Source organism: Hypanus sabinus, chromosome 31, assembly GCF_030144855.1.
Source record: "Hypanus sabinus isolate sHypSab1 chromosome 31, sHypSab1.hap1, whole genome shotgun sequence".
Classification (NCBI taxonomy): Eukaryota; Metazoa; Chordata; class Chondrichthyes; order Myliobatiformes; family Dasyatidae; genus Hypanus; species Hypanus sabinus.
In genome coordinates this window covers 36,182,530-36,205,531 of record NC_082736.1, presented here as the reverse complement: position 1 = coordinate 36,205,531, position 23,002 = coordinate 36,182,530, and the positions used below count along the sequence as shown (strand labels likewise).

The 23,002-nt window shown below is 52.8% G+C and overlaps 1 protein-coding gene across 1 annotated transcript in view; it reads right to left on the bottom strand.

Moving 5' to 3' along the window:
- Window positions 1–2,164: 2,164 nt before the first annotated feature.
- zfpl1 (zinc finger protein-like 1) overlaps window positions 2,165–23,002 on the bottom strand; it is a 43,162-nt gene continuing 22,324 nt past the window's right edge. The window contains exons 3-7 of the mRNA XM_059955428.1: window positions 14,212–14,405; window positions 9,930–9,996; window positions 8,787–8,942; window positions 5,577–5,718; window positions 2,165–3,701 (exon numbers count right to left, since the gene is read on the bottom strand). Coding sequence (XP_059811411.1) covers window positions 3,509–3,701; window positions 5,577–5,718; window positions 8,787–8,942; window positions 9,930–9,996; window positions 14,212–14,405 — 752 coding nt within the window. The 3' untranslated portion in view covers window positions 2,165–3,508. The remainder of the gene's footprint in view (window positions 3,702–5,576; window positions 5,719–8,786; window positions 8,943–9,929; window positions 9,997–14,211; window positions 14,406–23,002) is intronic.

Genomic DNA, 23,002 nt, shown 5'->3' with positions numbered 1-23,002 from the left:
GAATCTTGATTTGATGTTAGACGAGTGGAAAACAATGCTGGTGAGGTAGTAATGGGGGATAAAGACATGCTAGAGCAACTTAAGAAGTTCTTGGCTTCAGTGTGCGGGTGAGGGACTGAAACTGTGGGTGGGGGGGGCAGGGAGATATTTCCCTTCAGTACCGCTTTAAACCCCACCCCTCACCCCCAGGCCTTCCCCTGCCTGCCCACCGCATGTCGCTCCGAGGAGCCGCATCACAAACCGGGGTTGTCTCGGGGTTCCAGTCGCCATGGAGACCCTGGGTTCTACACCGGGAGCGGGGAGGGAAGGCAGCATGAGGCTGACCGTTGGCCACCACGTGAAGAGACACAGCTTTGCCATCCTCTCCTCGGCCTCCTGCGTCCTGCAGACGGCCCTCCTCGTCCTCGACCTGACCTCCCACTTCCTCCTTGAATCCGGCTTCTGGTCCACTTACCGCTTCACCATCATCTTGCTGGTAAGTCACGGCGGCCCGGAAGGCCGCTCCGCCCCTCGGAGTCCTGCTAGATCCCTTTACGGGGAATGCGGGATGGAAACTGGCCGAGCTTCCACCCACAGACACACAAAACGCTGGAGGAACTCGGCAGACAGGGCAGCATCTATGAACCCACACAGTTCACGAGAGAGACGCACCGAGGACACCGGAATTAAACCCCAAACGCCCTGACAACCATCGTGCCCGAGCACAGCGCAGAACGATACACTCCACCATGACAACTCTCTCAATTTCCAGGGTCAGAATCCAAGCCACACATTGCAGCGGTGGTGACCAACCATTTATTTTCAATCGTCCACAGATAGAAAAGAAAGGGTTTTATTCGAGATTCATAAATATAAAGTTTGAGAAACTGTAAATTACACAAATTGCACTTTCTATAGAAACTCTTGAGATAAGTGTTATGTTCACGTCTTCTGATGGTGTCTCTCCCACCCCACCCCCACCAGTGAGTCGAGAGCGCGCCTCAGGGTGTCGGGCAGGGATTGTGTGGGGGTGGTGGGGAGGGATCGTGTGAGGGAGGGGAGTGGGGAGGTGGGGAGGGATCATGTGAGGGAGGGGAGTGGGGAGGTGAGAAGGTTGTGAGGTGGGGAGGGATTGTGTGAGGGAGGGGGAGTGGGGAGGTGGGGAGGGATTGTGTAGGGAGGTGTGGAAAGGGGAGTGGGGAGGCGGGGAGGGATTGTGTGGGGAGGGGGAGTGGGGAGGTGAGGAGGGATTGTGTGGGAAGGGGAGTGGGGAGGTGGGGAGGGATTGTGTGGGAAGGGGGAGTGGGGAGGTGGGGAGGGATTGTGTGGGAAGGGGGAGTGGGGAGGTGGGGAGGGATTGTGTGGGGAGTGGGGAAGTGGGGAGGGATTGTGTGGGGAGGTGTGGAAAGGGGAGTGGGGAGGGGGAGTGGGGAGGTGGGGAGGTTGTGAGGTGGGGAGGTTGTGAGGTGGGGAGGGATTGTGTGAGGGAGGGGGAGTGGGGAAGTGGGGAGGGATTGTGTGGGGAGGTGTGGAAAGGGGAGTGGGGAGGTGGGGAGGTTGTGAGGTGGGGAGGTTGTGAGGTGGGGAGGTGGGGAGGTTGTGAGGTGGGGAGGGGGAGTGGGGAGGTGGGGAGGTTGTGAGGTGGGGAGGGGGAGTGGGGAGGTGGGGAGGTTGTGAGGTGGGGAGGGGGAGTGGGGAGGTGGGGAGGTGGGGAGGGGGAGTGGGGAGGTGGGGAGGTTGTGAGGTGGGGAGGTGGGGAGGGGGAGTGGGGAGGTGGGGAGGTTGTGAGGTGGGGAGGGGGAGTGGGGAGGTGGGGAGGTTGTGAGGTGGGGAGGGGGAGTGGGGAGGTGGGGAGGTTGTGAGGTGGGGAGGGGGAGTGGGGAGGTGGGGAGGTTGTGAGGTGGGGAGGTGGGGAGGGGGAGTGGGGAGGTGGGGAGGTTGTGAGGTGGGGAGGGGGAGTGGGGAGGTGGGGAGGTTGTGAGGTGGGGAGGGGGAGTGGGGAGGTGGGGAGGTTGTGAGGTGGGGAGGGGGAGTGGGGAGTGGGGAGGTGGGGAGGTTGTGAGGTGGGGAGGGGGAGTGGGGAGGTGGGGAGGTTGTGAGGTGGGGAGGTTGTGAGGTGGGGAGGGGGAGTGGGGAGGTGGGGAGGTGGGGAGGTGGGGAGGGGGAGTGGGGTGGGGAGGTGGGGAGGTTGTGAGGTGGGGAGGTGGGGAGGGGGAGTGGGGAGGTGGGGAGGTTGTGAGGGGGAGTGGGGAGGTGGGGAGGTTGTGAGGTGGGGAGGGGGAGTGGGGAGGTGGGGAGGTTGTGAGGTGGGGAGGGGGAGTGGGGAGGTGGGGAGGTTGTGAGGTGGGGAGTGGCTGTAACAGACTCCCTCCTTCCCACACACGGCAGGTGTTACACGTGGCCAGTTTCTACTGGGCACTCCTGGCCACCATGTCCTCCATGCTCCTCGGACGCCGGCCCCTGCAGGTAACCGCGTTGCTCATTGTCGGTGAGTGTGCGGGCAACGGGAGGGGCAGGTGGGACAGAGTCTGCGGGCGGGTGGAGTAGGGGAGGGAGACAGTGGGGAGGAGGGGGGTGGAGTGGGGGAGGGGTATAGGGGATAGGGGAGTGGGTAGAGGGAGGGAGTGGGAGGATAGGGTGGAGTGAGGGGTGGGATGGAGAATGGGGGTAGGGTGGAGGGGTTGGAGGGGGTGTGTGGGGTTTGGACAGGGTGAGGGTGGAGGGAGAGAGAAAGGAAGGAACGAGGCAGAGATGAGATGGGAGGGGAGAGGCCATCCCTCCCCCACCACGCCAACTGACTCCGATGACACCTGGGTGAATCCTCCACCTCAGCGCGGTCTGGCCGGTGAGCCTGTAGGGGTAGGGCTGTCCCAGTGGGAGACTCTTTCACCGGAGGAGGACAACTGATCCCCTCCCCTGCCTGCAATGTGTCCACTCACCCCGCTCTCTCTGTCCCCTTCCCTCCCCCATTCTCTCCCACTCACCCGCCTCCTCCCTCATCGCTCTCCCTCCTCCTCCATCTCTCCCCTGCCCCACTGCTCATCCCTTTCCCTCTCTCTGCCCCCTCCCCTCTTCCCCGGTCTCTCCCTTCACCCGGCAGTGCTGAACTTGAGCCTCTTCATCGCTCGGATCTGGTTCGAGTTGTTCATTGTGAAGTTTCGGGAGGAGAAATACTGACTCTGCTGACCCCCGACACCCTCCCGCTTCCCTGTTGTCTGGGACCTGGCAGAGACCTGCAGCCCACCTGCAAATCAGCTCGGGGACTGTGCCCCCCCCCCCCACCCCGCCGTGGTAAGGGTCACGGCGGTCGAAGTTCAGCAGGTGGAAATAAAATGCGTTGTTTGTTACAGCATCTCAGACCGCCTCGCTGGGAAGGGCACGGTTTCGAGGGAGGGGCACTGTTTAACAGCTGGCTCGGAGGGAAATGAGTACTGGGGTGGGGGGGAGAGAATTCTGGGTCCAGTTACCAGTGGAGCCAGAGAAGCAGAGTGGCTGGACTCCCGTACGGACGCAGCTCGCTTCGAGGGCTCTACTCAGCCCCCACCTGGATGTGGGGGTTCTGCATGAGGTCCCAGCTGGGATCGTTCTCCACGGACGCGCGGCCAAGCCGCGACATCACCACCAGGAGCGTCAGGAAGCCCAGGACGCCCAACACCAACAGCAGCAGCAGGCGCTGCATCCGGGTCAGCGAGCGCCTCTTCGGTCCCGAGCCCGTCGCATTCCTGCGAGAAGCAGAGGGGTGAGAGGTGAGGAGGGAGCACAGAGAGGAAGGGGGCAGATGGAGCTTCACCCTGTGTCTGACGCCGGGAGTGTGTGACCGGACGGTGTGGAGGGAGATTCACTCTGTGTCTGACCCCGGGAGTGTGTGATGGGAAGGTGTGGAGGGAGATTCACTCTGTGTCTGACCCCGGGAGTGTGCGATGGGACGGTGTGGAGGGAGATTCACTCTGTGTCTGACCCAGGGAGTGTGTGATGGGACGGTGTGGAGGGAGCTTCACTCTGTGTCTGACCCTGGGAGTGTGTGATGGGACGGTGTGGAGGGAGATTCACTCTGTGTCTGACCCTGGGAGTGTGCGATGGGACGGTGTGGAGGGAGATTCACTCTGTGTCTGACCCAGGGAGTGTGTGACGGGACGGTGTGGAGGGAGATTCACTCTGTGTCTGACCCTGGGAGTGTGTGATGGGACGGTGTGGAGGGAGATTCACTCTGTGTCTGACCCCGGGAGTGTGCAATGGGACGGTGTGGAGGGAGATTCACTCTGTGTCTGACCCCGGGAGTGTGTGATGGGAAGGTTTGGAGGGAGATTCACTCTGTGTCTGACCCCGGGAGTGTGTGATGGGACAGTGTAGAGGGAGATTCACACTGTGTCTGACCTCGGGAGTGTGTGATGGGACGTGTGGAGGGAGATTCACTCTGTGTCTGACCCCAGGAGTGTGTGATGGGAAGGTGTGGAGGGAGATTCACTCTGTGTCTGACCCCGGGAGTGTGTGATGGGACGGTGTGGAGGGAGCTTCACTCTGTGTCTGACCCCGGGAGTGTGTGATGGGACGGTGTGGAGGGAGATTCACTCTGTGTCTGACCCTGGGAGTGTGTGATGGGACGGTGTGGAGGGAGATTCACTCTGTGTCTGACCCCGGGAGTGTGCAATGGGACGGTGTGGAGGGAGATTCACTCTGTGTCTGACCCCGGGAGTGTGTGATGGGAAGGTGTGGAGGGAGATTCACTCTGTGTCTGACCCCGGGAGTGTGTGATGGGACAGTGTAGAGGGAGATTCACACTATGTCTGACCTCGGGAGTGTGTGATCGGACGGTGTGGAGGGAGATTCACTCTGTGTCTGACCCCGGGAGTGTGTGATGGGACGGTGTGGAGGGAGATTCACTCTGTGTCTGACCCCGGGAGTGTGCGATGGGACGGTGTGGAGGGAGATTCACTCTGTGTCTGACCCAGGGAGTGTGTGATGGGACGGTGTGGAGGGAGCTTCACTCTGTGTCTGACCCCGGGAGTGTGTGATGGGACGGTGTGGAGGGAGCTTCACTCTGTGTCTGACCCCGGGAGTGTGTGATGGGACGGTGTGGAGGGAGATTCACTCTGTGTCTGACCCTGGGAGTGTGTGATGGGACGGTGTGGAGGGAGATTCACTCTGTGTCTGACCCTGGGAGTGTGTGATGGGACAGTGTGGAGGGAGATTCACTCTGTGTCTGACCCCGGGAGTGTGCAATGGGACGGTGTGGAGGGAGATTCACTCTGTGTCTGACCCCGGGAGTGTGTGATGGGAAGGTGTGGAGGGAGATTCACACTGTGTCTGACCTTGGGAGTGTGTGATGGGACGGTGTGGAGGGAGATTCACTCTGTGTCTGATCCCGGGAGTGTGTGATGGGACGGTGTGGAGGGAGATTCACTCTGTGTCTGACCCCGGGAGTGTGTGATGGGATGGTGTGGAGGGAGCTTCACTCTGTGTCTGACCCCGGGAGTGTGTGATGGGACGGTGTGGAGGGAGCTTCACTCTGTGTCTGATCCCGGGAGTGTGCGTTGGGATGGTGAACGGTGGCTGTGCCCTATCTCGAATCCCTGCCCCGCCCCCGTCTTGGTACTAACCTGACCCACCGGGCAAACCAGGTGAGAGCCGGCCGCCTCCTGTACTTGTCGTCGTCGAAATCGAGCTGCGTGGCGGTCGGCCTGGCGGCGTCCTGTGCGATGGTGTCGTACACCTTCCTGGGCGAGGCTACCTGGGCCGTCCCTGTGTCGGGGGTTGTGGGAAAGAAGACAGATGAGGAGAAGATCGTTATGTAACCGCTGCGGGTCGAGGGATCAGCAGAGTAGGTGAGAGCGATGGGCCGAATGGCCTACTTTTGCTCCTGTGTCTTGCAGACTGGTTATATGTGCCCTTTGTGATTTTACACATCTCCTTACAGTCACCCCTCAGTCTCCGACACTCCAAGTTCGATTTAAACTACGGTCCACAATCCATTCATTAGATCACAAAACTGCGGTGCCATCCTCCGACAGCATTGGGAGGGGGACGGGGAAGGGGGAGTCTTCTATGTTCTAAGGAATTAAGTTGCTGGTGTTTTTTTATTATTGTTATTTGGGGCAATTTTGAATCGGAGCACCCTGCAGGTAACGAACGCCGAGCTGAACCGACTATGCCTGGACTCTTTCAGCCTTGTGTTTTTCACTCATTCTCCTGTTGCCGTTTGTGTGATTTGTTTTCTTGCGCATGGGGGAGGGGGTGTTGGATGGTTTTCCTTCGTTCCGTGGCTGTCTGTGGGGAGGACAGATCTCAGGGCTGTTTCCTGTATAGAGACTTTGATAATAAACGTACTTTGAATCTTTGAATTTGGAATTTAGGGAAGAAACCACAGTTATATTAGCACCGCCTGTGGCTTTGCCACCAGTAGAAATCAGTTATTTCTAGTAACTGTAATGTGATATGAAAATATCTCAAAATATCATTTATTAGTTACTTTTACTGTCCATCACTACTCGTTATTTCATGTTAATAGAGAACATATATTTCTATATCACAAATTGGTATTTTTATATATTTTGATAACGGTATTTCAATATATTATTTTTTGTAACTCTGTGTATTTTATTTTGCATATTTAAATACATTACCATCCATCGGGGACATTTAACAGGAGCGCTGTGTTCATGGGGCCCTTAGTATTATCCAGGATCCCACCCGTCCATCCAGCATCCTCTCTGACTTCCTACCCTCAGGCAGGAGACTCCGACGCACAAAGACAGGAACGGTCGGAATGGGAAACAGTTTCTTCCCCCAGGCCCTGAGGCTTCTGAATTCCCTGCCACATCGCATTCGGTGTCACTGGTTAATCTGTTCTGTACCCTACAATATTTAATTTAGATGATGTAGATTTCATCCTTGCTTTCATACGTTATCGTGCATTATGTGTACTACTGAGCTTTCCACCGTGTTTCAGACAAAACGTCTCATTTGACGGTATTAAATGACAATAAATAACTTGAGTTGATTACTCCAAGAAGGGGTCCATAGGCTTCACTGGACTGCCAAACCAGTCCATGGTATAAAAAATGTTAAATACCCCTACTCCTGTCGGTTATACAAAGTACAGTTCTGGAAAGGTCCGGAAGTTTCTTTGTTCAGCATTATTTGAATAGGTGCTTTCTAACAGCTTAATTATTATCTATAAACTTGAATAAAATTTTTCTTATCTGTGGGTATAAAAATAGCTGCTCTATACTAGGTTAGCCCTTGCGGTTAGTCCTGACGAAGGGTCTCGGCCCGAAACTGTGTTCCACCAGCAATTTGTGTGCTTTGTTGCTCTATACTAGGTGTCATCTTTGTCTCTCTCTCTCTCTCTCTCTCTCTCTCTCTCTCTCCCTCCCTCCCCCCACCCCCCGGAGCGCACCAGTCGTGAGTTGGGGAGCAGGGAAGGTTCAGACATCAGAGGGAGCGGTCATCAGAGGAGTAGTCAGAGTCAGAGTGGTAGGGCTTTGGCTCATTCAGGCTTCAGCGAGTTAAGTGGGGAAGTGGACCTAATTTTTTTTTTGAGGAATAGACAGCCAATAGTAAGGTTAGTGTTTTGCTCTGGGCGTCGGATGTGGGAATGCTGGGAAACTTCCAGTCTCCCAGATGGCCACATCTGCGCCAAGTGCACCGAGATGCAGGTCCTGAGAGAGTATGTTCGGGATCTGGAGCTGCGGCTTATTAAGAAGGCAGGTGCAATGTCGGCATGCATTTCTGGAGGTATAGAATATCAGAGCAGGGATGTGATGTTGAGGCTCTCTACGACACTCATGAGACCACACTTGGAGTGTTGTGTGTAGTTTTGGGATCCTTATTTTGGAAAGGATATACTGAGACTGGAGAGGGTTCAGAGAAGATTCACGAAAATGATTCCAGGAATGAGAGGGTTACTGTATGAGGAATGCCTGGCAGCTCTCGGGCTATATTCCCTGGAATTCAGGAGAATGAGGGAGGATCTCATAGAAACATTCCGAATGTTAAAAGGCCTGAACAGATTAGATATGGCAAAGTTATTTCCCATGGTGGGGGGGGTCTAGGAGAAGAGGGCACAGCTTCAGGATTGAAGGACATCTCTTTAGAACAGAGATGCGGAGAAATTACTTTAGTCAGAGAATGGAGAATCTGTGGAAGTTGTGCCACGAACGGCTGTGGAGGCCAAGTCACTGGGTGCATTTAAGGCAGAGATGGATAAGTTCTTGATTATCCAGGGCATCAAAGGGTATGGGGTGAAAGCAGGGGAGTGGGGATGACTGGAAGAATTGGATCAGCCCATGTTTGAAAGGCAGAGCAGACTCGACGGGCCGAACGGCCTACCTCTGCTCCTATTTCCTGCGGTCCTTTATCTGAGTAGAGCCCTACCCCTGTCAGTTCGACGTTCCGCTGTTTTATCAGGCGACCGTAAAGAATCAGGTTTTGTGCCTCTTTCCTGACTTCTGAAAGAAGCTTGGATCTAGGATATTTGAACTCAACAGGAAAAGATCCTGAGCATTTTATCAGCAGTCCTCACTCGGATGTCGGAGGGCCGGAGATTTTTGATTTTTTAAAATTGAGATAGAGCGTGGCGTGATTCCTTTGGGCCCATGAGCTGTGCCGGACCGCGATTGTCCTAATCGCAGGACAATTTACAATGACCCATTAACCTACTAACCGGACTGTGGGAGGAAGCCTACGCAGTCACGGGGAGAGCGTACAGACGGCGGTGGGAATCGAACCACCGATTATGCTATTGTGCTGACCAAGATGGGCGAGTGAGTGCGCGGGGATCAGTCCATGCCCGGCTCTCTCAGACTCACCCACATTCACGGAGAACGACTCGCCGCTGGGCTCCACGTCCTGGGAACGCTGCGCCTTGCTTTCTCCGCCCGGATCGTCCACGTACTCCTGCAGGGAGGAGAAGCCGTCGGAGGGGAACGCCGGGGTCCTGGCTGGGTGCTCATCCACGCTGGGAACTGTGGGGGTGGAGGTGCGGAAACAGAGGACAGGGGCGTCAACCTGGTGAGTGCAGGTGGAGCGGGAGTATCGTGAGCAGTTCTGGGCACCTTGTCTTAGAAAGGATGTGCTGAAACTAGACAGGGTTCGAAGGAGGTTCACAAAAAATAATCCCAGGATTGAAAGGTTTGTCGTTTGATGGCTCTGGGCCTGTATTCACTGGAATTCAGTAGAATGAGGGGGACCTCAATGAAACCTATCGAATGGTGGAAGGCCTTGATAGGGTGGATGTGGAGAGGATGGTTTCTGTGGTGGGAGAGTCTCGGACCAGAGGACACAGCCTCAGAATAGAGGGGCGTCCTTTCAGAATGGAGATAAAAAGGAATTCCTTAAACCAGAGAGAGGTGAATCTCTGGAATTCATTGCCACAGCCGGCAGCGGAAGCCAAGTCACTGGGTATATTTAAAGAAGAAGTTGATAGATTCTTGATTAGTCAGTGTATGAAGGGACACGGGGAGAAGGCAGGAGATCGGGGCTGAGAGGACCAGCCATGATGAAATGGCGGAGCAGACTCGATGGGCCAAATAGCCTAATTCTGCTCCTAATCTTACGGTCTTATAGAATGAGAGGTGTGGGGGGTAAAGGGGTGGAGAGGGAATGGGTGAGGAAGATCAGGGAGTTGGGGAGAGGTAGGAGATGTGGAGAGTAGGAAGGTAGAGGGGAGGGACGGGGACAGGGGAGGGGAAGGGAAGCGACATGGGAAAGGGGGGAGAGACGGGGAAAAAGGAGGGGGAGAGAGGGGGAAGGAGAGGGGGTAGTTGAAGGGGTGGGGGAAGAGCAGACAGGGCATTGGAGGGAGGGGTGAGATGCCAGGGTGGTGCAGAGGGGCAGACAAACAGGAACATCCCATCACCCCCCCCCCCCCCAAATGAGCACTGTGACAGAACAGCCCTCTGCCCACCCCCCCACCTCAACTCTCCCTCCCTCTCGCCTGCCCCTGTACTTGCCAGAGAAACTGGACCAGTCGGTGGTGTCGAGCGATCCCTGTTCCCGTGACGTCTCCTCCTCTTCCACCTGCGGGGGGGGGGGGGGGGGGGGTAGAGACACGAAATGGGGCACCGTGAGTTTGAGGCACGAGGGCCGGTTCAGGACCCTGTTCACAGGGTCCTTGGCCTCCTCCTGCCACGACGGGGCCTCACTCGCGCTGGAGGAGCAACACGTTCTGTCCAACTTGTTGGCATGAGCATCAATCTCTCAAACTTCCAGTATTTCCCCCTCCCCCCTTCCTCATTTCTCCACTCCGGCCTCTTCCCCTCACCTCCTTCCTTTTCTCATGGACCACTCTCCTCTCCTATCAGATTCCTCCTTCTTCAGCCCTTCAGGTCTTCTACCTATCACCTTCTAGCTTCTTACTCCATGCCCACTCCCCCCCACCCCCACCAACCTGGCTTCATCGATCATCTTCCTGCTTATTTATCCTGGCTCTTCCCCCCCTCCCCTTCCCCTCCACTCCTGACGAAGGGCCTCAACTGCCCACATTGCCTGACCTGCTGAGTTCCTGCAGCATTTCCCGTGTGTTACTCATGTGGTGGGGAGTGTGGGGGTGTCACACACCGGGTGTGAGTTGAAGTACACACCCGCCTGGCCTCCCCGAGTCTGTGAGTTTGAGGCCGCAGACAGGCCATTCAGCCAAACCTACCTCAAGGGCGCGTGCTTGGCCCACTGCTCTCCTCTCGCCACACCCACGACTCTGCGGCTAGGCCCAGCTCAAATGCCATCTATAAATTTGCTGATGACCCAACTACTGTCAGTGTTTCAGATGGAGACAAGAGGGTGTACAGGAGCAAGATAAACCAGCTGGTTGAGTGGTGTCGCAGCAACAACCCTGCACTCAACGTCAGTAAGACTGAAGAGCTGATTGTGGATTTCAGAAAGGGAACACACACCAGTCCTCATCGAGGGATCAGAAGTGGAGAGGGTGAGCAATTTCAAGTTCCTAGGTGTCAAGATCTCTGAGGATCTAACCTGGTCCCAACGTACTGATGCAGACACAAAGAAGGCACAACAGTGGCTATATTTCATTAGGAATTTGAGAAAACAGAAAATCTACAGCACATTACAGGCCTTTCGGCCCACAATGATGTGCCGACCATGTAACCTACTCTAGAAACCGCGTAGAATTTCCCGACCGCATAGTCCTCTATTTTTCTAAGCTCCGTGTACCTATCCAAGAGTCTCTTAAAAGACCCTATTGTATCCGTCTCCACCACCTTCGCTGGTGTTGCACTCCACACACCCACACCTATGTGAAAAAAGTTACCTCTGACATCCCCTCAGTCCCTACTTCCAAGCACCTTAAAACTATGCCCCCTCATTTTAGCATTTTCAGCCCTGGGAAAAAGCCTCTAGCTATCCACACGATCAATGGCTCTCATCATCTTATATATTTAATATATAAGATTTGATATGTCACCAAAAGTACTCGAAAATTTCCACATATGTATTGTGGAGAGCATTCTGACTGGCTGCATCACCGTCTAGTATGGGGGTGGGGGCTACTGCACAGGATCGAAATAAACCTCAGAGAGTTGTAAACTCAGTCAGCTCCATCACGGGCACCAGACTCCGTAGTACCCAGGACATCTTCAAGGAGCGATGCCTCAGAAAGGCAGCGTCCATCATTAAAGATCCCCATCACCCAGGACATGCCCTTTTCTCCCTGTTACAATCAGGGAGGAGGTACAGGAGCCTGAAGACACACACTCAGCGATTCAGGAACAGCTTCTTCCCCTCTGCCATCAGGGAGGAGGTACAGGAGCCTGAAGACACAAACTCAGCGATTCAGGAACAGCTTCTTCCCCTCTGCCATCAGGGAGGAGGTACAGGAGCCTGAAGACACACACTCAGCGATTCAGGAACAGCTTCTTCCCCTCTGCCATCAGGGAGGAGGTACAGGAGCCTGAAGACACAAACTCAGCGATTCAGGAACAGCTTCTTCCCCTCTGCCATCAGGGAGGAGGTACAGGAGCCTGAAGACACACACTCAGCGATTCAGGAACAGCTTCGTCCCCTCTGCCATCAGGGAGGAGGTACGGGAGCCTGAAGACACAAACTCAGCGATTCAGGAACAGCTTCTTCCCCTCTGCCATCAGGGAGGAGGTACAGGAGCCTGAAGACACACAGTCAGTGATTCAGGAACAGCTTCTTCCCCTCTGCCATCAGGGAGGAGGTACAGGAGCCTGAAGACACACACTCAGCGATTCAGGAACAGCTTCTTCCCCTCTGCCATCAGGGAGGAGGTACAGGAGCCTGAAGACACACACTCAGCGATTCAGGAACAGCTTCTTCCCCTCTGCCATCAGGGAGGAGGTACAGGAGCCTGAAGACACACAGTCAGTGATTCAGGAACAGCTTCTTCCCCTCTGCCATCAGGGAGGAGGTACAGGAGCCTGAAGACACACACTCAGCGATTCAGGAACAGCTTCTTCCCCTCTGCCATCAGGGAGGAGGTACAGGAGCCTGAAGACACACAGTCAGTGATTCAGGAACAGCTTCTTCCCCTCTGCCATCAGGGAGGAGGTACAGGAGCCTGAAGACACACACTCAGCGATTCAGGAACAGCTTCTTCCCCTCTGCCATCCAATTTCTGAATGGACATTGAACCCATGAACACTACCTCACTACTTTTTTATTTCTATTTTTGCACTACTTATTTAATTTAACAATTTAATATATATACTTACTGTAATTCACAGCTTTACTCTCTATAATGAAGTATTGCATTGTACTGCTGCGGTAAAGACAACAAATCTCGCAATATGTTCCGGAGATATTAAACCCGATTCTGATTCTGAGCTAACCTAAAACTTCCACCTCAACTCAGCCCCTCCTGAAATCCTCCTGCCCCCTTGGATTGTGTGTAGAGTAGGAGGGGGAAGGTGGGTATCAGCATGTATCTCTCTATACGCGTGAGCCTGCGTCTCCCTGTGCATCTGCGTTTTTGTCTGCACGTCTGGACGTCTGTGTTCGCGCGTGTGCGTTGGGTATGTCTGTGTGCGCACGTGTACACGCATACGCGCGTCTGTGTGCATGCGTTCTGAGAGGTAAGTAACTTTATGGCCAATCTCGCTGAACGGCTATTCGAGAACTCGGTAGAGCAGCTGTCCGGGTGAGAAATCCCCCCCACCTCCGAGTGAGAGCAGGCAGAGTCCGTCTGAGCATCCCAACGCTTCTCGGTGAACGCAGCTCAAGGCTCGCCTCGCAGACCTGCCGCACCCACAAGCTCGGAGTGAACCCCCTCTCCACCCTGGCACCGCGAACTCCCCTGCAGGCTCATGCTCACAGAAACCCGTGCGCAGACACTCGCAGATACAGCCGTGCACAGCTATGAGACAATAAGACACACAGGAGCAGAATTAGACCATTCAGCCCATCAGCAAACACCAGAGGGCATTGGAACAAAATTAAGGGAGGGAAGTTTAGGGGAGACATCAGGGGTAAGTTTTTTTACACAGAGGGTTGTGAGTGCCTGGAATGACTTGCCAGTGATGGAGGTGGAGGGTAAAACATTAGGGGTATTTAAGAGCCTCTTGGACAGGCACATGGATGAAAGAAAAATGGAGGGTTATGGGGTAGTGTGGGTTTATTACTTTTTTTTAAGGATTATATGCGTCGGCACAACATGGAGGGCTGAAGGGCCTGTACTGTGCCGTAGTGTTCTATGGTTTTATGATTCTTCTCTACTATTCCATCATGGCTGATTTATCATCCCTCTCAACCGTTCTCCTGCCTTCTCCCTGTAACCTTTGATGCCCTGACTAAACAAGAATCATTGATCTGTTTAACTCGGCCTCCTCAGTCACCCATGGCAACAAATTTCACCGATTCACCACCCTCTGGCTAAAGAAATTCCTCCTCATCTCCGTTCTAAATGGATGCCCCTCTATTGAGGCTGTGCCCTCTGGTCCTTCACTATCGGAAACACACACACACCCCTCCACCTCCAAAGAGAGAAGGCAGGAGAATGAGAGTGACTCATGATGGAATGGCAGAGCAGAATCAATGCGCTGAATGGCTTAATTCAGCTCCTATGTCTTAAGGTCTCACACACTCACACACACACGCACACTCACACACACACACTCACACTCACACACACACACACACACACACACACACACACACATGATTCAGACACCTCAGACCTCCCCTCACTCCCAGTCGTTCCTGACAGCCATGGCCACTCTGGTGCCCACGACCCCACCCCCAGCGATCACAACCCTTCCTCACCAGCGGGAGGCCGAGGCCGGCCCTGGCCCAGTTGACGGTGGCGAGCCTCTCCTTCAGCACGCTGGCCACCGGACTGACCATGTTGTCCGGGGGGAAGATGGGGCCACTGCAGCTCGGGCACTGGTACCCCGCCGGCGCCGTGTTCCTCGGTAAACGTGATGCCAGATTGTTCAGGCACGACCAGTGGAAGAGGTCTGAGGGCAACGAAGAGAAAGGACACAATACAGTTACGTGTGTGTGTGTGTGTGTGTGTGTGTGTGTGTCTGTGTGTGTATGTGTTTGTGTGTGTGGTGTGGGTGTGTGTGTGTGTTTGTGAGAGAGAGAGAAATTTCTACAGATGAACTACGGAGAGCATTTTAACTGGCTGCATCACCGTCTGGTCTGTTGGGGGTGGGTAGGGGCTACTGTACAGGGTTGAAATAAACCGCAGAGAATTGTAAACTCTGTCAGCTCCATCATGGGCACCAGCCTCCATAGTATCCAGGACATCTTCAAGGAGCGATGCCTCAGAAAGGCAGTATCCAACAATAAGGACCCCCATCACCCAGGACATGCCCTCTTCTCACTGCTACCATCAGGGAGGAGGTTCAGGAGCCTGAAGACACACACTCAGCGATTCAGGAACAGCTTCTTCCCCTCTACCATCAGGGAGGAGGTTCAGGAGCCTGAAGACACACACTCAACAATTCAGGAACAGCTTCTTCCCCTCCGCCATCTGATTCCTAAATGGACATTGAACCCATGAACACTACCTCACTACTTTTTCATTTCTATTTTTGCACTAGTGATTTAAGTATTTAATATAAATATGCTTACTGTAATTCACATTTTTACTATTTCTTTTTTCAACCTTTTTATTGATTAAAAAAGAGTTTGTATACAAAGAGGAGACTATCTTTCAATTGCAGTACATACAGAAGGTAAAACAAACAATATCAGCACCACACATAGTGTTAATCTACAAAGTATAAATTTGATATAGATATTCTGCTTCTGATGGAATAATCCCAAAAAGAGCTGTAAATAAGTTTGGTTGTCAATCCAGATCCAGCACTTTTGATAAGGTTTTAAAAGCACCTTTCCAAAAATTCTCCAACTTTATGCAAGACCAACATTTTTTGTATTATTATTTATCGCACTGTACTGCTGCCACAAACAGAAAACAAATTTCATGACGTGTGAGTGATGATAAACCTGATTCTGATCTGGGTCTCTATTGTGGACTGAGAGTGGGAAGGGGGCAGAGAGAGGGGAATCATGGTTGGGGAGAGGGGAGGGAGCGGGAAGTGCCAGAGAGACATTCTGTACTGATCAATAAACCGATTGTTCAGAATCAAATGACCTTGCCCGGTGTCTCAGGGCTGGGTGTATCTGCACCCACACCACTTCCACCCACTATCCCCGGTACTCCTCCACCATCTGTCCCACACCCCTCCCGCAGCCCTCCACCCTCGCCATTCCCAACATCCTCTGCTCCCGCCAGATGTACAAACTCGCTCTCCGCTCCTTGTTGACAAATACAGTGCTGTGTAAAAGTCGGAGGTACCCTAGCTATAAATGTGTGCCCAGGACTATCTGTAGAGAAGATTGTACAATGCAAAACTGTAAATTGCAAGAAATATATATTCAAAATTAATGCAGTAGCGCCAAAAAGTGAGCAAACAATGGTGAGATAGTGTTCTCGGGCTCATGTACCGTTCAGAAATTGTACAGCAGAGGGGAAGCAGCTGTTCCTGAATCGCTGAGTGCGAATCCTCAGGCTCCTGTACCTCCTCCCTGATGGTAGCAATGAGAAGAGGCCGTGTCCCAGGTGGTGAGGGACCTTCATGATGGATGGGAGATGTGAAAGTGAATACCAAAGAGTTAGCACCGTCAGGGAGAAGAAATTGGTCTGAAATGGCAACCCTCGACACTCAGCCGGGGGAACTCGGCTGGCCAGGCAGCATCTGTGCAAAGCAGCAAACGGTCGCCATTTCAGACCGAGTCCCTCCAACCTGATCTCCTGAACCCAAAAAACGGTGTGTTCCTGGTCTTCTGCTGTTGAACTCCGAGGTCAGAGATGCTCTTCTGTGCACCACTGTTGTAACGGGTGGTTATTCGACTTACTGTCACCTTCCTGTCAGCTTGAACCAGTCTGGCCATTCTCCTCCGACCCCTCTCATTAACGAGGTACTTTCACCCACAGAACAGCCGCTCACTGGGTGTCTTTCACACCATTCTCTGTAAACTCCAGAGACTGTTATGTGTGAAAATCCCAGGAGATCAGCTGTTTCTGAGATACTCAAACCACCCCATCTGGCACCAACAATCATTCCATGGTTAAAGTCACTTAGATCACATTTCCTCCCCATTCTGATGTTTGGTCTGAACAACAACTGAACCTCTTGACCATGTCTGCATGCTTTTATGCACCACGTGATTGGCTGATTAGATATTTGCATCGACGAGCTGGTGTACGGATGTACCTAATAAAGTGGCCACTGTGTGCGCGTCCATATTTGTGGTGCCTGTCCTGTTTTAATAAGCGTTAATCTTTTCTTTTAATATATCGAGAATTCTCGTCTGCGCCTCAGTGGACACGTTCAGGTATCAATTCCACTCAGAATCACACAGTAATCGGCCCACAGAAATCTACAAAAAACCGTCTAATCTACTCCATGATCCACCTAACCCTTCCTCCCATATGACCCTCCATTTTCCTACAATCCATGTGCCTATCTAAGAGTCTCTTAAATGCCCCTGGTGGACCTGCCTCCACCACCACCTCTGGTAGGGTGTTCCACACACCCACCACTCTGTGTAAAAAACCTACCTCCGACATCTCCCCCTATACTTTTCCCCAATCACCTTAAGAATGAACCCTCATAGTAGCCATTTCCACCCTGGGAACGAGTCTCTGGCTGTCTACTCAATCTATGCCTCTTACCTTGTTAACCTCTATCAAGTCACTGATCACCCTCCTTCACTCCAAAGAGAAAAAGCCCTCAATCACTCAACCTTTCCTTGTAAGGCACACTCTCTAATCCAGGCAGCATCCTGGTGAATCTCCTCTGCACCCTCTCTAAAGCTTCCACATCCTTCCTATAATGAGGCGACCAGAACTGAGCACAATACTCCAAGTGTGGTTTAACCAGGGTTTTATGAAGCTGTAACATTACCTCATGGCTCTTGAACTCAATCCCCTGAATGATGAAGGCCTACTCAGCCAACACCACCCTATCAACGTGCGGCAACTTTGAGGGCTCTGTGGACTTGGATCCTGAGGTACCGCTGTCCCTCCACACTGCTGAGAATCCTGTCATTAACCCTGTACTCTACCCTCCAGTTTGACTTTCCAAAGGGAATCACTTCCCACTTTTCCAGATTAAACTGCATCTGCCACCCCTCAGCCCAGTTCTGCATCCTGTCAATGTCCCGTTGTAACCTACAACCTTCTGCACCGTCCACAGCGCCTCCAACCTTCATGTCATCTGCAAACTTACCAACCCATTCTTCCTCTTCCTTATCCAAGTCATTTATAAAAATCATGACGAATCAGGGACCGATCCGTATGGAACACCATGGATGACGGATCCCTGGTCACAGACCTCCAGACAGCGTATTGCTCTACCTACTTTGAATATTGTTGTTTTGCAACTCGATTCCCCCGAGTACCAGACACCACAGGCCTTCTTAACCACCCTGTGTGGCATCTCCCTCTGACAATCACCGGCATTTGTTGTGAAATCCATTGTATTTGTGGCAGCAGTACAATGCAATATTTCATTATAGAGAGTAAAGCTGTGAATTACAGTAAGTATATGAATATATTTAATAGTTAAATTAAATTAGTAGTGCAAAATTAGAAATAAAAAAAGTGAGGTAGTGTTCACGGGTTCAATGTCCATTCAGAAATCAGATGGCAGATGGGAAGAAGCTGTTCCTGAATCGTTGAGTGTGTGTCTTCAGGCTCCTGTACCTCCTCCCTGATGGCAGAGGGGAAGAAGCTGTTCCTGAATCGCTGAGTGTGTGTCTTCAGGCTCCTGTACCTCCTCCCTGATGGCAGAGGGGAAGAAGCTGTTCCTGAATCACTGAGTGTGTGTCTTCAGGCTCCTGTGTCTCCTCCCTGATGGCAGAGGGGAAGAAGCTGTTCCTGAATCGCTGAGTGTGTGTCTTCAGGCTCCTGTACCTCCTCCCTGATGGCAGAGGGGAAGAAGCTGTTCCTGAATCGCTGAGTGTGTGTCATCAGGCTCCTGTACCTTCTCCCTGATGGCAGAGGGGAAGAAGCTGTTCCTGAATCACTGAGTGCGTGTCTTCAGGCTCCTGTACCTCCTCCCTGATGGCAGAGGGGAAGAAGCTGTTCCTGAATCACTGAGTGTGTGTCTTCAGGCTCCTGTACCTCCTCCCTGATGGTAGCAGTGAGAAGAGGGCATGTCCTGGGTGATGGGGGTCCTTATTGTTGGATACTGCCTTTCTGAGGCATCGCTCCTTGAGGATGTCCTGTTTACTACGGAGGCTGGTGCCCATGATGGAGCTGACTGAGTTTACAACTCTCTGTAGCTTACTTTGACCTTTTTTCAGTCAGATCATCTCTCTTTGATTGATCAGTTTCCTCAGGCACGAGTCCCTTCATCACAGGGATCAACCTCCGAAACTTCTCCCGACTCCCTCTGGCGCAAAGGGCTGCCGACCTCCCCACACCAGTCAGGAACTGGCCTTCCAGCCCACTCAGGCTGTGCTAACCCCTGAGCACCCACGCCAATCATATTCCATTTCCTATCAGATCTCTCCGGATTCTACCCTACAGGAATGCTGGTCAACATGGGGCCAAGCTGGGAAACCGCTAGTCACCGGGAGAGCGTGCAAACTCCACTCAGACAGCGCCAGAGGTCAGAGTTGGAGCATAGAAAAGTAAGGCACTGAAACAGGCACTTTGGCCCATCTAGTCCCTGCTGAACTATTTAAACTGCCTACTCCCATTGAGCAGTGCTGGGACCACAGCCCTCCGTCCCCCTCCCATCCATGTACCCACCCAAACTTCGCTTCAACCTTGGAATTGAGCTCGCATGCACCACTTGTGCTGTCAGCTCGTTCCACACTCCCACCACCCTGTGAAGAAGTTTTCCCTCGCAGTCCCCTTAAACTTTTCACCTTTCACCCTTAACCTATGACTTCTGGTTGTAGTCCCAGCCGACCTCAGTGGAAAAAGCCTGCTTGCATTTACCCTAAGTATACCCCCCATAATTCTGTATACCTCTATCAAATCTCCCCTCAATCTTCTACGTTCTAAGGAATAAAGTCCTAACCTATTCAATCTTTCCTTATAACTCAGATCCTTCAGACCCGGCAACATCCTTGTAAATTTTCTCTACGCTCTTTCAACCTTACTTACATCTTTCCTGCAGGTCAGTGACCAAAACTGCACACAATACTCCAAATTAGGCCCCACCAACGTCTTATGCAGCCTCAGCATCCCACCTCCTGTGCTCAGTACTTTGATTTAAGAAGGCCAATGTGCCGAAAGCTTTGCAGACAATCTAGATGCACAGCGTATGCCAGTCTGTTGAAACCCAACCTGTTGAGAGCACTCAAGAGACGTTTACATATGGACAGTTTGACTTAGCATCCACACCAGGACCAGCAGACTCAAAATCAGTTACTTTCCCCAAGCAGTAACGGGGAGAAGCTCCCACTACCTATTAAACGCTCCCAATGACGTGCTCCTCAAACAGTCTCTGACAACCAGGTCCAGCTCCCGGCCTTCACGTGTGGCCTAGCCACTAAACCAGCGGAACCGTTTCTACTGACAGAAGGGGCAAAGGCGGGTTACTGTCGCTTTAAAGCCGGTCGCTTCGGGCAGATGGGGCTGGTCGCCGTGGTTGGCAGCTCATCTGGGCAAAGGACAACTCCGATCTCAAACCTCCACTGCCTTGCGGCTGTACCTACCCAGGGGAAGGCTTCGGGAGTGAACCCCGAAGGAAAAAAATCCGGAGCTGGAATCCCTGAGGCAGCCCTGCCGAACTGTGCCAGTCTGTGCTGTTCCTCAAGGCTCACCCGCTGCATGGCGAGCGGGAGCAACAGGTCGTTTTCCGTATCGTCCTGCCCAGGCTCGTGTAGACAGCTAGGATGCAACACCCTGGCCACCGGAGGCCCTCTCTTCAACACCTCACCCGCCTCTCCACACACCCCCAACCACCACCGCTTTATCATCACAACACACACAGAACACTGCAGGAGCTCAGCAGGTCAGGCAGAGACTAAACAGTCGACGTTTAGGGCTGAGACCCTTCCTCAGAACGAGAAGGGAAGGGAGAGATGCCAGAATACTTCATCTATGAAATATTATGGCACCTAATGTATGGCAGTCCTGAGGTAAGCGTCAGTTTAGGGGCGTGCAATCAGTCCGTGACCAAAATGGCTTCTCATACGAAGAGCATTTGATGGCTCTGTGATGCTGCTCATGAGACTTCAGAACGAAGGCTGGCCTTACTGAAACCCAACGGATATTGAAAGGCTGTGACAGAGTGAATGTGGAGGGGATGTTTCATATAGTGGCGGAGTCTAGGACCGGAGGACACAGATAGAGTGGATGTGGAGAGCATGTTTCCTGTAGTGGGGGAGTCTAGGACCGGAGGACACAGATAGAGTGGATGTGGAGAGCATGTTTCCTGTAGTGGGGGAGTCTAGGACCAGAGGACACAGATAGAGTGGATGTGAAGAGGATTTTTACTGTGGCAGGGGTGTCTAGGACCAGAGGACACAGATAGAGTGGATGTGGAGAGGATGTTTCTTATAGTCGGGGAGTCTAGGACCAGAGGACACAGATAGAGTGGATGTGGAGAGCCTGTTTCCTATAGTGGGGGAGTCTAGGACCAGAGGACACAGATAGAGTGGATGTGGAGAGGATGTTTCCTATAGTGGGGGAGTCTAGGACCAGAGGACACAGATAGAGTGGATGTGGAGAGGATGTTTCCTATAGTGGGGGGGTCTAGGACCAGAGGACACAGATAGAGTGGATGTGGAGAGGATGTTTCCTATAGTCGGGGAGTCTAGGACCAGAGGACACAGATAGAGTGGATGTGGAGAGGATGTTTCCTATAGTGGGGGAGTCTAGGACCAGAGGACACAGATAGAGTGGATGTGGAGAGGATGTTTCCTATAGTGGGGGAGTCTAGGACCAGAGGACACAGATAGAGTGGATTTGGAGAGCATGTTTCCTATAGAGGGGGAGTCTAGGACCAGAGGACACAGATAGAGTGGATGTGGAGAGGATGTTTCCTATAGTGGGGGAGTCTAGGACCAGAGGACACAGATAGAGTGGATGTGGAGAGGATGTTTCCTATAGTGGGGGAGTCTAGGACCAGAGGACACAGATAGAGTGGGTGTGGAGAGGATGTTTCCTATAGTGGTGGAGTCTAGGACCAGAGGACACAGATAGAGTGGATGTGGAGAGGATGTTTCCTATAGTGGGGGAGTCTATGACCAGAGGACACAGATAGAGTGGATGTGGAGAGGATATTTCCTATAGTGGGGGAGTCTAGGACCAAAGGACACAGATAGAGTGGATGTGAAGAGGATTTTTACTGTGGCAGGGGAGTCTAGGATCAGAGGACACAGATAGACTTGATGTAGATAGGTGAGGATGTTTCCAATAGTAGGGGAGTGCAGGAGCGGAGGACACAGATGGTGTGGATGTGGAGAGGATGTTTCTGATAGTGGGGGAGTCTAGGACCAGAGGACACAGATAGAGTGGATGTGGAGAGGATGTTTCCTATAGTGGGGGAGTCTAGGACCAGAGGACACAGATAGAGTGGATGTGGAGAGGATGTTTCCTATAGTGGGGGAGTCTAGGACCAGAGGACACAGATAGAGTGGATGTGGAGAGGATGTTTCCTATAGTGGGGGAGTCTAGGACCAGAGGACACAGATAGAGTGGATGTGGAGAGGATGTTTCCTATAGTGGTGGAGTCTAGGACCAGAGGACACAGATAGAGTGGATGTGGAGAGGATGTTTCCTATAGTGGGGGAGTCTATGACCAGAGGACACAGATAGAGTGGATGTGGAGAGGATGTTTCCTATAGTGGGGGAGTCTAGGACCAGAGGACACAGATAGAGTGGATGTGGAGAGGATGTTTCCTATAGTGGGGGAGTCTAGGACCAGAGGACACAGATAGAGTGGATGTGGAGAGGATGTTTCCTATAGTGGGGGAGTCTAGGACCAGAGGACACAGATAGAGTGGATGTGGAGAGCCTGTTTCCTATAGTGGGGGAGTCTAGGACCAGAGGACACAGATAGAGTGGATGTGGAGAGCCTGTTTCCTATAGTGGGGGAGTCTAGGACCAGAGGACACAGATAGAGTGGATGTGGAGAGCCTGTTTCCTATAGTGGGGGAGTCTAGGACCAGAGGACACAGATAGACTGGATGTGGAGAGGATGTTTCCTATAGTGGGGGAGTCTAGGACCAGAGGACACAGATAGAGTGGGTGTGGAGAGGATGTTTCCTATAGTGGGGGAGTCTAGGACCAGAGGACACAGATAGAGTGGATGTGGAGAGCCTGTTTCCTATAGTGGGGGAGTCTAGGACCAGAGGACACAGATAGAGTGGATGTGGAGAGGATGTTTCCTATAGTCGGGGAGTCTAGGACCAGAGGACACAGATAGAGTGGATGTGGAGAGCCTGTTTCCTATAGTGGGGGAGTCTAGGACCAGAGGACACAGATAGAGTGGATGTGGAGAGCCTGTTTCCTATAGTGGGGGAGTCTAGGATCAGAGGACACAGATAGAGTGGATGTGGAGAGGATGTTTCCTAT